This window comes from Aplysia californica, unplaced genomic scaffold (genome assembly GCF_000002075.1).
Source record: "Aplysia californica isolate F4 #8 unplaced genomic scaffold, AplCal3.0 scaffold00009, whole genome shotgun sequence".
Classification (NCBI taxonomy): domain Eukaryota; kingdom Metazoa; phylum Mollusca; class Gastropoda; order Aplysiida; family Aplysiidae; genus Aplysia; species Aplysia californica.
This window is the reverse complement of record NW_004797279.1, coordinates 2,321,705-2,337,573: the sequence shown is the minus strand read 5'-3', so window position 1 is coordinate 2,337,573 and position 15,869 is coordinate 2,321,705. Positions and strand designations below refer to the sequence as shown.

At 38.0% G+C, this 15,869-nt stretch overlaps 1 protein-coding gene across 1 annotated transcript in view; it reads left to right on the top strand.

Moving 5' to 3' along the window:
- aplA (adenylate cyclase) overlaps positions 1-14,416 on the top strand; it is a gene marked incomplete in the record, with an annotated part of 190,850 nt that extends 176,434 nt beyond the window's left edge. The window contains 12 exon segments of the mRNA NM_001204606.1: positions 116-298; positions 759-854; positions 1,668-1,921; positions 2,213-2,333; positions 6,776-6,895; positions 7,289-7,435; positions 7,940-8,038; positions 8,989-9,106; positions 9,841-9,965; positions 10,653-10,849; positions 11,248-13,844; positions 13,875-14,416. Of these exon segments, the coding sequence (NP_001191535.1) occupies positions 116-298; positions 759-854; positions 1,668-1,921; positions 2,213-2,333; positions 6,776-6,895; positions 7,289-7,435; positions 7,940-8,038; positions 8,989-9,106; positions 9,841-9,965; positions 10,653-10,849; positions 11,248-13,666 (3,879 nt within the window).
- Between the last annotated feature and the right edge of the window lie 1,453 nt (positions 14,417-15,869).

The following is a 15,869-nucleotide window of genomic DNA, read 5'->3' as shown; positions in this document are numbered from 1 at the left end:
CCCGCCTCCTTTTCCCCCTAGGTTAAAATGTAATAAAATTGTCCAAAAACAAGACAGCTTTTTATTAAAGATAAACGTTGACCACTGCTGACAACTGTATTCTCTTCCTGCCCAGTACCAAGACACTGAAGACTTCACGTTCAGCAGCAGCCTCCTGTGTACTCTGGTCATGCTGGTGCTGATCGCCGGCCTGCAGGTGATCATCCTGCCCAGGACGCTCCTACTCCTCATGATGTTCATCCTGGGCTTTGCTTGGCCCTCCATTGTACTCATCTTTATACTCAGTATCAAGCTGAAGGTAAGCAACTCCTTTTTACTTCATTCTTTAAAAATTAAATAAGGCTGTTATGATTGTTTCCCTTTACTCAAAATCAATCAGTCAATCATTGCCTTTCTCACCCTGGTACACGCACAAACACTTTCCTCCATATAGGCAAAGGCTTTTTTGTGCTGTTGTTGTTGCAGTCCTTTTTCTGTTGAGGTTGAGAGATACATGGTAATGAAATCATAATAGCAAGAATAGTTTTATTCGTCAAAGTGTCTGTAACTTTTTTTTTGCAGTCTATTGGTCAATCAGTGACACATGGGGGGTGGGAGGGGGGGAGGGGGGCGAGGCAAGGAGGTAGTGAAAGGAGAGTTGGGAGAATAGATTAAATATCGTACTGTATTTGAGAAATTTTTCAATGAGTCAGAATATGATTGGGAAGCAGAATAACTTCCAGGATGACAAATTCATTATGATATTTCATTATCTGCAGTGCACAAATTTTGACATTCGTAAGTCATCGAAACTACGAGTGTTCATTGCCACTACAACTGTGCTGATACCTTATCTCATGGTGCAGATCAATGTTGTGAGTATTTATATCCTTCTCATATTTTTGTTTTATTTATCTTCAAGTTTCATTTGTCACGTACTGTTTATAATAGCTTGTTATATTCATCATTTTGCATTTAATTGAAAGCACATGATGATGAGATTTTGTGAACTTGAAAACAGTCAAATTTTTGTTTAAAATGGAGTAACTGTGTTTGGCATCTAGAGAGAAGGTGACCGTTTTTTAATCTCTATTATTTCTGACTTTGCTGGTTTCTTGGTCTAATGTAGTTGATCTAATAATGGTGGAGGGTTTTTTTTTTCCTCATGTACTTATAAATAAAAATATTTGACATGAAAGTTCAAATGTTTTGTTAAAATTGTTCCTTTCTCTAAATTCTTTCATGGGTCTCCATTGTCTGATATATAAATGGTACTGCAGTCTGAAATTCTTTTTTGAAAGGACCTATCAATTTGATTTATTGAAATCAGCTTTGCTTTATGACCACTAAATACTGTAATATCAAATATGTCACACACTGTTCTTATAAGCTTATCAGTCATAACTGAAACAGATTTTCCTGATGAAAAGGGTAGACCATTAAGGTTGACATTAACATGTAACTTTATTATCCATAGGCCTAAGTTAAAAGTTTTGTATTGGTGGCACTTGTAATTATGACAAATTGAAAGTTTGTATCATACAAGAGTGCTGGTAGTCAATCAAAATACAATCATAATTAAGATCTTTAAGTTCATTGTTAACACAAAAAAAGTAATTTTTAAGCAGCATTTAAGTTGCTATAAATGTAAACTTTTTTTCCTTCATATTATGTATTTTCTCCCTCAGCTCTGCTGCAGTGGAGGTCATGGCATTACATTTCTGGAAACCTTGAGCCTGATGAACAAAGATGAGCACTTGACCTGCAGTGACCCCAGTTACATCATTGTCAGCGGAATCCTCTGTTTTTTCCTGCTTTCACTCTTCATCAAGATCAACCCACTTCTCAAGATTGTGTTCATGGTCATCATAGCTGCTGGACATATTGTTGTCATGGAACTGACACACAAAACTTTATTTTACAATTTCGATGATATCTTGCGGTAAGGAGGCAAATATTTCTGTTCTCTAACAGCTGAAACTTTCCATTGTGCACCTTTAATACAATGCATATAGATATAATGATTTACGTAACTGAGAACTTAATAAACAAAGGACTACAAAATTTGCAGATAGTGAGTGTACAACAACAGTGGTATACAAGAGAGAAATAGAAGATGGAATGCCTGTCTTCTTTGTATGAGTATGTTTTTATATCACTTGATCATAATTTTTAGAAGGAAAAAATATTTCATTTCAGTTTCTCACATAAGCTGTGACATTTCTATTCCCAGTGCTCTGGTTCCCACCCATGTGCTCGGCATCCTGGCTTTCATTATTTTCCTCCTTGGGTTTACGCTACAGAACAGGGAGCAGGAGTGGACGCTGAGACTGGACTTTTTATGGAAGTCTCAGGTTTGTGAAATTGTATTAAATGGCACTGAAAATATTTTAAATTTAATAGATTTTACAGAGGAAATTTGTTTGTCCAAAAACTTGAATATTATCACCAGCCATCTGTTCAGTTGTATTAAGCCGAAAATCTTAAAAGAACTGGAAAACTTTGTCCTTCTGGTCAAAATCTCCTCTTGAAAAGAGGAGTAATTTGTAAAGCAGTGTGGTAAAACCAAGCACTCCTCAAAACATTGAAATCCAAGAAACTGGCGTTTTTCTGGGCTGTGGGCAATTTTTATTGAATTTTCCCTTTTTGGCTCAACATTTTTTATGTCCTTTTAAAAGCAGATTTCTGTGTCAATGTTACCAAAATCGTTTTTTGAAGGCATAGAATATTTTAATTTCTGGTTTCCACGGACACTCTAAGCTTTGGAAGTCACCAAACTTTGACAGCCATTTTTTCTCTAATTTTACCTCTCACACCCGGTGACTTCATCTCCTTCATTTGCGACTATGTCGACTTCTATTCACGATAGATGGGTTTGTTGGGGTTTTTTTGACAAATGCAAGACAGATAAACAAGCTTTAAAATGATAGTTATAACTCTATATCCCAAAAATTGACGAGAGCCTGATTCCACCACGCTGTGACACATTTTGATTAACAGTTGTTTGAAATGTTGTCAACAATTATGTTGCATTTTTTGGAGTCCTTAAATAATAATACATAAAAGGCTGATGGACCATTAGTTGTTTCACAGTTTATTTCCACATTATGCAATCATATCACCATGAAGATCATTCTACCAGTATCTATGATGAAACGTTTTTAACTGATACAGCCGGCATATAATGCTGACTCCGGACGCTAATGATTTGTGACTGCTTTGTAACCTCGCGAGTAGTCTCACAAAAAGTTAATAAAAAAATATCTAAATTTGATCAACACTATGTGTGGCATTTAGAAAAGTTCAGAATAAAAGATATTCTTCAATTACCAAAAAAAGGGTTGAAATGTAAGTGGTAAAGAAAGAAAAAAGAAGAGAGGAAAATGATGTGAAAAAAGGGAGCAATAGGTAAGAGCCTCCCTGAGTGGCTCTGCATCAAAACACTTGAGACTGTCAGCCGCTGTGAACGGCACTGCGGTTTGAATCAGTTAAGATAAAAGATCATTCTGTTGACAAATGTAGTACAGTTAGAAATATAATATATGCATCATCATGTTATCTTGTACAACCAACATTTATATCTGTATCTCTGATGTGATATATCCTTTTCAGTTTATTCTGGTAAGTCATACTGTTGGTCATATAAGCATTTTTATTATATTTATACTAATTGCATTTTGACATAAAAAGGTCTTCGGTCCTGAAAGTTTTTAACATTCCTCTTTTTATGTTATATTTTTGGTTGATTTCAGTCAATATAAAATATTGATTTTCTTTTAGATACATGATCATGTGGGTTCTTGGCCCCAAACCATCTAGTGAAAGAATCTTTGGACACCAGAGAAAAGTTTTCTAACCCTATGCAACTGTTTGCATGGACGTATGAATTAGGTTTAACAAACGAGAACACCCCTAAAAAGTACATTTACGTGTAGTTTATATTGCCATTAATTGCTATGAATCCTGATTCAGAGTGCATATGAATAAAATAGATCCATGTCCTTTAAAACGATATTTGATTATTGCATAGTAGTTTGTTAGTCAATGTTACCCACTAAGATACTGCCCTTAATTATTGGGACTGACCCTTGTACCCCTTTTTTAGATGTTAAAGCATGGAAGAGGAAAGGGGAAAGGAAGGGGGGGATAGCATTTCAGCATTGTGTTTGTAAAGGTCTTTGAAAGAGTAAGGAAAATGCTGACTCTGTAAACACATTCTCCAGAAGCAGTTTATAACGAATTTGTGAGCGTGAAATTTCCATAAAATATATTTCAGCATAAACAAAATACTGGCGTTGATTTTCTTTAATTCATGGTGTACAAGTGGTCAGATTTCAAGCCCGTTGATAAAAGGGTCACAATGAATGTTATGGAATGTAGATACCACGGTACTAAATTACAACTATTGTCCTGTAGTTGAAGGAGTTTCATAAAAATGTGGGGGGGCTGAATGAACAAGTTACACTTTGTTATGTAGGTTAATAAATTTACAATTGTATGTTAGGATGAAAGGAATATTTCAAGATGCACAATTTGTTCTCGCTATTCACCTTATTCGTCTTTCATTTCTGTTCCTCTAACAGCTATATTCATTTATCATACATGTCTAATTGTGTTCATCTTACTCTCTCTCTCTCTCTCTCTCTCTCTCTCTCTCTCTCTCTCTCTCTCTCTCTAACTCTGTCTCTCTCTCTCTCTCTCTATAACTCTGTCTCTCTGTCTCTCACTCTCTCTCTCTCTCTCTCTCTCCCTCACACACCCACACATATATACACACACACACACACACACACACACACACACACACACACACACACGCACACACACACACACACACACGCACTCAAAGACGCGCCCAAATAATGATAATAATAATAAATGACATTTAGATCTACATATCCCTCAACCCGGGTTAATGTACACAGGCCCCAAGTGCTTTACAATACAATACAACAGTAACATAAAACGTTGAGTTCTGACCAAAAAAAAATCTCCCTAAATATTCATCTTATCAATTTAAATTTAAAATCAGGAAAGACATCAGCTGAAATTTGAATGAGTCACAGGATTTGATCTCTCTTATACTACTTGGCAAAGCTTTCCAGATCTTGGGGCCTTGATATTCAAATGCCATTTCACCCATTATTTTAAGTTTCGTAGATAGTAAAAGAAATTTCTTTTTGTCAGCTAATGACCTTTAACTGTGAGTTGGAATGTACAGTCTCAACAGATTTGATAAATATGATGGTGCATCATCATTCAAGCATTTGTGACACAGAGTGGCCAACTTGTACATAAGCACACACACAAATGCACACAAACACTCATCCGACATATACACCTACATATATATATTATATACACAGAATGTTAAATCATAATGCTTTTATTCAAATTTTGTATGCGCACTAAAGCCACCTGAAAGATATTTATTCTTCTATCTTTAACTTTAATATCTGCCTTGAATTAAAATTTTTAATTCTTAAGAATGTTCTTTCACATTCAAATTCTTTGCATTGCAATATCTAACACATTTTGCATCATCATTTTATTTGAGGTCACATGGCATACCTGACTTTTCTTTTCCCGTTTATCTTATTATTCTACTATTTTTTTTGTTTATCAAGGTAACTGTTCATGATGCATGCAAACTGACACTACAGTAGATAACTCAAGAAACTTAGCTTGCATGAACAACACATATTATTTTTTTTTTTCTTGTTCAATACTGTTTGATCAGGTACATTGTCAGGAACAACCCGTCTGTCTGTCTGTCTGTCTGTCTGTCTGTCTGTCTGTTTGTCTGTCTGTCTGTCTGTCTGTCTGTCTGTCTGTCTGTCTGTCTGTCTGTCTGTCTGTCTGTCTGTCTGTCTCTTGCTCTCTCTCTCTCTCTCTCCCCCCTCTCTCTCTCTCTCTCTCTCTGTGTCAGTCATATTTGTCAGTCATATTTGTGAATATGTTTGTGTATGTGTTTGTGTATTGGTGAGAGAGAGAGAGAGAGAGAGAGAGAGAGAGAGAGAGAGAGAGAGAGAGAGAGAGAGAGAGAGAGAGAGAGAGAGAGAGAGAGAGAGAGAGAGAGAGAGAGAGAGAGAGAAAGAAAAAAGAGAGAAGAGAGAAAGAGAGGGGGGAGAGGGAAGCCCTTCTTTTCTTTGCCTAATGAACGTTAACCTAAAGCTGACTCTCTAGAAAAAAAGAAATAGTCCATAACTTGTTCGGCGTGTAGCAGCTGTCTATTGGAATGTGAAATTGTACTCATGTTATCTTCCTACGCTTCTTACCTCAAACAAGCTTACATATTATGTTTATATCCTTAGACTATGTATGACATAGTGTTGCTGTTATCTATCATTTTATGAGTGATATTCCAAAGGAAATATGATACAGATATGCCTGATCCAGGGACATGATTTTGGTACGCTGTATTTTTCAGCAGATGCAATGTATTTCTTTTTTTTATTTTTAGGAAAAAGAAAGTACCGTAATTCAGTATGCTTTGTAAAGGATTCATCCCTCTCTGTCATTTATACAGTTTATATCCTTTGCAGGGATTTATATAACTCTATGTCCCCATTTTTCAAAAATCGTAAGATGTTTATCACTGGAACATGGATTTGATACACATTGTTTAAGGCCATTGAGCTTTGAAGAAATTTTAAAAGCTGATCAAATACAAAATTTTTAATTTGTTTGTCATGGTATATTGCTATGAAAAGGGCCATGCCAAAGGCCTTGTAGGGTGCCTTACTCAAATTTTGCATTTGTATAATTTCTGTAGTCTTTCCCCTTTTCTCTATAGGCAGCGGAGGAAAAGGCAGGAATGCAGGAATTACAGAGGCAGAACTCTAGAATCCTGTGCAATCTCCTACCAGAGCATGTGGCCAACCATTTTCTACATTTGCAGACCAATAGTCATATGGTAAGACATACTCCATCTTAAGTTGAAGACTATCTAAATCTAGTGAGACTACTTAGTTTTAAGAATTAACTGCTTTTGTGTAAAAGAAAAAGAGATATAAAAAAGAAATTTTAATTTCTTGATTTCATTACAAATAGGAATAATTAATGAGGGAAAAAGGAAATATACTGTCAATGCATAAAATAAACTAAATTAAAGAAAGTGACAGAGAATCAAGCAATGAAATCTTCCATATGTACAAGTATATTGCCTGAAACATTTTGGTTTAATAATGGTTTACCAACAGTATCTTCCTTGTTTCTAACAAATTCATTAGTAAGAACCCAGTGTGTTTTTGGGGAGGTTTTGTAATAAATCATCTAACATTTTTTTCACAACTTTTTGCATGTTCAGGAGCTGTACAGCCAGCAGTACAATAAGGTGGCCGTGTTCTTTGCTTCCATTCCCAACTTCTCTGACTTCTATGTAGAGCTTGCAGCAAACAATCAAGGCGTAGAATGCTTGAGAGTTTTGAATGAGATTATTGCAGATTTTGATGAGGTAAGATCATATATTTTTGATACATGTATATTTTCTGTGTAATTTGGAAGTTTTTAATTCTCTGACCAAAAAAACCCAACTATTTGAAATATTCTAATTAAAGCAGTTAAAGAAGGTTTGGATGCTTTACGGGTTAATTATGAAATTTCTTAATGGAGAAATATGTTGACATAATGACAGATATACAGTACCTTACGGGGAGGAAACATATAACTAAAGAATGAAATTAAAGAGAAGGAAGTGATCAGTGAATGCCTCAACCACCTGCTCAGCTTTACTCAAATGACTGAAACAAATGGAGACATTGGCAATTTCAATCAGCCTTTTTTTTTGGCATTGTCCATTAAATCAAAAATCTTGTCGTGAAAGCTTACAGTAGAGTACTTTTATGAAGAGATTTTTCAGATTTTTGCATTGATGCATTGGTAACATTATCTCTAATGTTATTCTATGTCGTGTCCTTTTTCCTGCCCTGATAATTTGCTTTTCTCGTGATGGATGCAGCTCCTAGACATCCCATACTTCTATGGTGTGGAGAAAATCAAGACAATCGGGAGCTGCTACATGGCAGCAACAGGGCTCAAACCTACACATCTAGTCAAGGTCAGTATGTTTACTAAAAAACTCAATCTTGAAAACCCCACAGTTGCATCAACTTCTACATTATACTGAGCAATAAGTCTAAAACTTCGGAAATTGTATGTGCCTTTTGCTTCTGCCCAAAGTATGTTGCTAGTAAAGTTCTTTTTTATTCTTTTTGTATTTCAAAATGACAAATATCAGTGTAGACTCCACAAAAGGACATCATCGTAAAGGCTATTCTATTTTCTTTGGATGAAAAAATCGTATACTCTAACTCTAACAGCCACAGCCCTTTTCTAAAAAGTAGTTTATTGTTAATGGGCTTGCTTTGCCCTTTTTGTGTTATGATGCATGCAGCCTCATTGAATGCTCAGTATACTTTTGACACTCTCAGCTTAGCAAGAATCAAAATGAGCTGTTTTTCACGGAAACTATCTGAGTGTTTCAAGATTGATATTAAAAGTTTTCCCAGACAAATATTTTTGACCGATATATTTACACTACACGAACTCTTGTGTTTTGTGTTTGGTCATTTCTTGGTGCCTGTGATTTCAGACTTTAATTTGGTTTTATACTCATAATAGAGAGACTCGGATCGGTATGGTTCAAATAGATACACATCCGTCAGAACAAGAGAGAGGAAGGAAGAGATAGGAAGGAAGGGGGAAGAAAATAAATGTGATAGACAGCCACTTTATGTATGCTTTTACTATTATTGTTATTTGCACCCGGTTGATTATCAATATCAGGCCTTTCATGCAGCTTGTCTTCCTTTTAGATAAATTTGCATTTCTTCTGCTACTGTGAACCAAGGTTATTGCTGACAAAGCACTTTAAAAAAAAAAGTTTTAGAGTTTAGTACTTTTCAAAACTGAACTAATTTTTTTAAACAATAGTTATAACCAGAAGGAATATTCACATAGATCTATAACTTTGAATGTTTTTGATATGTCATTTGTGATTGTTTCCAGGGAAGAGAAGACTCAATCACCTTCTACTTGACCATGCTGGTTGACTTTGTCATGTCCATGAAAGAGAAGCTAAAAAATATCAATGAGAATTCCTACAACAACTTTGAGCTTCGTGTTGGTAAGTTTATCTTTTCAAGATTCTCTCACTCTCTGCTTTCTTTGAACGATATAATATGTGTCATGACGCGGAGGCATCAGGCGCTCATCAATTTTTAGCATATGGAGTTATTTGCATCATCTGAAAGCTGATTTATTTGCCTTGCTTCCAATGAAATAAATATCCACCAATCTTGAAAAGGACTCCAGATACTTGCGAATGAAGGAAGTGAGAGCGCCTGGTTTCAGTTGTGAAATTAACGAGAAAGTGGCCGCCAAAATTTGGTAACTCCAATAGCTAAAGAGTCCTTGAAAACAGAAAAATGACATAATTTGTACCTTTAGTCAATGTTTTTCAGTAAAATTCACGTGGAAAAGTGTATAAAGTATATGGACATAAAAGAGGTTTAGCCAAAAAAATAAAAATTCGATGAGAATTTCCAAACTGGCAGAAAAGTGCCTGTTTCTCCGATTTCTGTATTTTGACAAGCGCTTGATTTCACCACGCTGCCTCACGTATAAACAATATTTTCATATTTTTTACAACTCTAATATTAAAAGTAGAATTCATTAGTTGCTCAGTTTTGTTGTAATATCAGCAAAGAACCATTGAATTTCATCTCTTTAAAACTTTCTTTTATGTTAGCCTCATGGTAGACAAATAATGGCATGCAACCTCCGTTTTAGCCCTTGGTATTGGTATCAAAGATGACCCACTTGTGTACTTCCCTCCATGATAAACTTGGTATGCTACAGGCATCAATGTGGGTCCTGTGGTGGCTGGTGTGATCGGGGCAAGGAAGCCTCAGTACGACATCTGGGGCAACACTGTGAATGTGGCAAGCCGTATGGAGAGCACTGGAGTCTCCAGCAAGATACAGGTAAATACAACTCCCTGAACGATCAGTGTCTGATCTTATTATAGTGAGTGGTTAGAGGGCACCACTGCCGGGTCCCACTTTTTTTTATCCCCCCCTCCCCCGTTGTTTATCTTTCTGTCTATCTTTGTTTTCCTCCTCAGTCAATCACTATTGTGTTGATGTGCTTCTCATTATGTTAACTAATTAACTAAATCTCTGCACTTATGTTAACTTTTATTCCCATTGACAATAGCCTTGACCCCCTTGATCTACTGTTATGTAAAGCTTACAAGCTTCACATACGTACAAAATATATTATCAATGATATTGCTGTATAATTAATTATTTCTAAGAGGAGAGCACAGGTCGATGAAGTGTTACCTTCATGTAAGCACTACTTAGTACAGGCTAAACACTATTTCCATCAAAAGACTTGCTGCTTTGATTAAGCATGGTAATTCCCTTTTTTCAGTCTTCTTTTTTTGTTTACTTGCATGCTACAGTTATGTCACACATAATGTCTTTCAAGTTGAAACTTGCAACCCTGAAGGTTATTTATGCTTCACGCAAGCCTCAGTGTGGGGGGCCTTTGTGATATTTTGACCTCTATAAACTTGCATGAGGTTATATATTATCTTTGTGAATGAGAAAAGCGCAGGTGCATTTCCATGATTTTCTAATTTATATGTTGTCATAAAAATATTTCAGGTGACAGAGGAAGTGTATGCAGTCTTGAAAAGTGTGTTCACTTTTGAATGCAGAGGAAAGGTGCCTGTGAAAGGAAAAGGTGACATGATAACCTACTTTTTGAGGGAACGTCGGAGACCACGAGACCCAAGCTGCATCTTTCCGCCACCAACCCCACCTGAAAGCCCAATGGTGAATGGATCATCTTCAACACGCAGGTAGAAATATCAGCACTACATTGAGAAATAACCTCAGAACTTTTTTTTTCTTTTTGCTAGTCTGTCTGTACTTTCGTAAAGTATAGGCCTATAAAAATAAATAACTAACAGAGCTCAGATATCAAGAGCTTCAGCACGCTGTATATCATTGAAAATTCTGCTATTCTTTGACCTAAAAAGATCATTTGAAGGCACAGCCAGGGTGGTTCATTGCATCTTATCATTACTACATACATTGTCCCTTTAATAGAACTGTTGTAAATTATTTCTATCGTATCCATTCTTTTGAAATTTGTACCAGGTCTATTGTTCTTTCTTTCAAATACTTTTTGATTTTGTTCCACCCCAAATTCTATTTATAGTTTATATAACAAGATACTTAAAAAATTTTGTTCCAGGTCTGCTGAGAGTTTACCCTTGACTGCACCCAGCGCTGCAGCTGTCACACCCGACCCATCAAGTAAGAGAGCCTCAGAGTGTTCATCTATCACAGACCATCAACCTCACAGCTCCAGCATGGATCGACGTCATCAGGCTTCCACCTTGGAGCGCCAGCAGAAAGGAGCCAATACCCCAACCCCCACAGGCAGCCTAAACAAGCGACGGCAAAATTCTCTGGACAGTCCCAGCATGCATAGAAATCCTTTAAGAAAGCTGAGTGGGTCATCTACAGGTCATGGTGCAAATGGAGAGGGTCACCGTAGCAACAGCCCTGAGCTGCCAGCTGTGCATTTCTTCAATGCCAAAATGCAACAGCCCCGGCCAGCATCTATCCAGGTGCAAAACGCAATGTTTGACAGTTTGAAGTCACACCCTGTGGGTACAAGTCCAGTAAGTCCAACAAGCCCAAAGTCCACCGTGTCGGAGGGTGCCCGAGCTGTGAAGACGATGGCTAGCCCCACGACAACCCGCAGCCATATGGCCTCTGTGCAGCCACTGAGGAAAACGCACTCTGAGCCAATCTGCAAACCCCCACCTACCCCTGGGTCATACAGCTCACATTTCTCCAGGCAAAGCCAGTCTCCTGTTTATCGCTGTATATCACCACCTCTGAAATCACAACTGAAAAAAGTGTCAGAAGATGAAGTATTGGAAGATCCTGTATTCTTCAACTCAGTAGATTCAACAAGTCCTGGGAATGAATACCAGCATGCGAAAACCATACCACAGGGTGACAGGCGATATAATGCAATGGAAGAAAATATTTATGATTCGTTATCAGACTGCATCAGCCGACCTCCACCCCCTCCTCCTGCTCCCCCATCCTGTGGGAACTCACCAACAAACAGTGAAGATAAGTTTGTGACAGGGACTTACAGAGAGCCAATAGACAGGTGCCACTCAGCAACACCATCCCAAAGAAGTAACGCATCCTCTGACAAGACAGTCATTATTAGAGATGATGTATCAGAGAGGTCACAGCAACGGGATCAATCGAAGCAGAATTCAAAGGTGCTGGTTGACATTCGGAGGTCATCGTCATCAGGCTCCAAAGAGAGCAATAGCACATCCTCAGCATCCACTGTGACCCCAACCATGGGTTTAGTAGCCAGCATTGATGGTAAGAACATGTCCTTACTTCCCGTGGCAGGGGATGGGGCAAGAAGATTACCATCGGCAGAGAAAGGAAATGTTGACCGTCGAGCTGTGGTAAGCTCTATAGATTCAGACTTAAAGCCAGCTAACTTTATGAGGAATGGCCTGAACAATTTTTCTGGAGACAATGGCCATCAACATCACAACCACAGAGAATTTAGAAAATCGTACCCTTCTGTGCCTCTTCACAAGCCTCCATATCTTTCTCCTCCCAGACAGAGAAAGGAAGCTTTTAACATGAACTTTGTGTCTGATGATGAAAAAGATTCAGTCTCATCACGGCCATACAGTGACCATTCTTCCATTGTGTTCCTCAATCCCATTGAACTGAAACCTTCAAAGAATGCATTGATTCGTCAGCTCCCATTCCAAGAAGGAAAGCAAAATGTGCTGAGCTATGTGTTCACCTCTCCTTACAGCACGCTGGACAGATTTAAATCTCGCTCGAGCGATACAATCAACAGTATACCACGCTGTCCACCAACTCCCAAATTCCCAATACCTGAAGCTTCACCCTCTCTGACACAGCTGCTTCAGGAGCTGACAGATGAGACAGATCCAACTTTAGATTATTTCGAGCGTTTGCGAGGTCAGCTAGGCCCATCTGATGGAGTTGATGATATCCCACCACGCTCTCCAGAGAGCAAAGCTCGTGCTCGACGTTCACGCATCACAGATGGCAATGACAACAAAGTAATGGCACCATCCCCTCGATCCAACACAAAGCCATCTTCTCAACGGTTGTCAATCAACCCGTTTCAAATCAAACGACGTCAGGCTCATGGCATCCCACCCCGCCACTGTCGCAGTCTGGACTACATTCCGAGTGATCGCGATGACAACATGACATCATCACCCGTATCTTCCGCTTGTGGCAGCCCAGGTACTCGACACGCTTACCTGATGCCCCTCATTTTTGGAGCCCAGAGTGCGGCATCTCGAGCGGAGCACACCAGCTTGTCCTCACTAGCCAGCAGCAGCGAAATGTCCCGCTCTGACCCTCATGTCAACGCCGACTCCGGCTCTGCTGCGTATGAGTCAGAATACGACAACTACAGACCTGGCATGACCAGTGACGAGGACTTTTTTGTCCCAGACCCCATCAGCGATGTGGACATGGAAATGTTTGATGACGTCAATGTAGACAATGTGACAGTTAGTGACAGTTTCAGTCTGGATATGCCGGTTCCCAGATTTCAGAAAAAGATCACAGAGGTATAACTTCTGGCAACTCTTGTACAAACTTGTTTCATTATGCAATCAACATATAAGTTATGGTCATGCCAGGAGTGAATGTTGCAGGATTATCCCAAGGGTACTAGAGCAGTCAAAGCTAATTTTGACTGCACATGATTCTGGGAAATATAAATAGCACTTCTCACAATCACAAGCATATTTTATATATATATATATATATATATATATATATATATATATGTTATATACTTAGAAATATATATATATATATGTTATATCAATTTTATGTATAGCAATATCCTTGGGGAAAAGTTTGCAAATGACATAAGTTAAAACCAAGCTGTTTTGGATTATTTTCTTGTAAAGACAGATTTTTCTTTGTTTTATTAGGCGCCTTGGGAGGCACTTTCAAGTTTCTCATGATGTGCATGCTGAGAGGGCTTGTGAACTCCTGCATATTTGTCTAGCATATGAATATCTGAGTCAAAAGACTTTGTCATGCTGAATGTTTTCACATTTCATTCAAATTTGATTACGCATTTGAAGTAATATATTCTTCAACTCTATGATGTGCAGTGGCTACTTTTAGCATTTTCTGTCAAGGATTTCAACATAGTGTAACTTTTCGTCACAAACCATGTACCTACACCCTTCTTTCAAGGTAGTTACGAGGTTTGAGATTAAAGACCAACAATCTGAATAGCTTTTCTGGCATGACTGTTCACAAACTTTTCTCTTAAATTTAAATTTGTTCTTAGATGCAATATTGTACATTTAATAGAAATTATTGCCTTCAGTACAGTGTTGTTCTTCATTTATTATCCTGCGTCTGATATTCTGCTTTTTCACCGTCTTCAACACATACAAAACTGTCTGTGGTCTTTCTACTTTAAAGTCAGGCGAACGGCTATCTTCTACTTACTGCTAGTTCAGAGTTAAAGAACAACTGAGCAATGTATGAATGATCAGTTCTCATTACCAAAATATTTTCTGGACTTCTTGCTGCTTCACTTGAATAAGTGCCTACAAACAGGGACTCTCATTACTCTCAATTCTATACTCACAGAACAGTAATAAAAAAATTCTCAAGACCAAGCCTCTCCAAAAGCAAAAAAGTGGCTACCCAGGCCAAAGCCTGTTTATTGGTAACTTTCGACTGTTTTCTCCTTTCATTTCACATCTTGGGTTTTCCCCAGCACAGAGATGAAAACACTATGAAGAAAAAATTCTTAATATTTTAGACCCCATGAACATGTGCATCCAGGGACTTCGTATGTACACATTATTTTCAAGGTCTTGAACATCAAGCTCTCACTGGCAAAATTAAAGGCAAATGAGAAAGGGGCAGGCCCAGAACACCTACCTTGGGAACCAAAACAAATGGGTAATGGGGGAAAATCAGGGTAATGTAGCTCTTTAAGAGCTACGGAGCAAAGGAATGAAAGGAGAACTATGATCGCCGATGTCTGCTGCAGATCTGGCACTGGATGATGATGGTGATGATTTTCAAGGTAGACACACATTGGAAGAATATGAAAGAACAGTTGAAATTGTCCAAGATGGCCACTTATTGTTGAGGAGAAAAGTGGTTGTCTTTGGAGGACGTCTTGGACAATGTCATTATAATAAAAAGAAAATGCAAGGGGGCAAGTGGGAAGTGGTTGTACTATGTACATGTGATTGTCTTGGACAAGTGGCTGTCTAAGCGGGTTTGATGTACATGTAAGAGTAGTACTATCTCCCCTAAAGAGATTTCAACATTTTCAACCACCTGTCCATAATACTTTTGTGGTGACCTTATTTAGGCCACACTGTGGCCTAAATAAGCTAAACCCCCCTCCCTTACCTTATTTAGGCCACACTGAGGCCCAAATAAGCTAAACCCCCCTCCCTTACCTTATTTAGGCCATATGTGGCCTAAATAAGCACTCCCAATACTTTTTTGGTGACAAACATTAGAAAGCTATGATACAGGTTTTTATCAAAATTAAATGAGGTTATGTGCTTATTGAGTCAGACAACGGACCTAAATTTTAGGTAAACTGAAACAAGGGTAAGAGCAAACATTTAACAATAATAAGGAGATGCTACATCCCCCCTCACCTCCACTCCCTCTTCCCCCAAAGGAACTACTTCATCGCTCCTGTCACTGCATCTCTAGCCCTTGACATCACAAGTGCTCAAACTGGTAGCACACATCACACATTTATTATTTAATCCTTTTCAG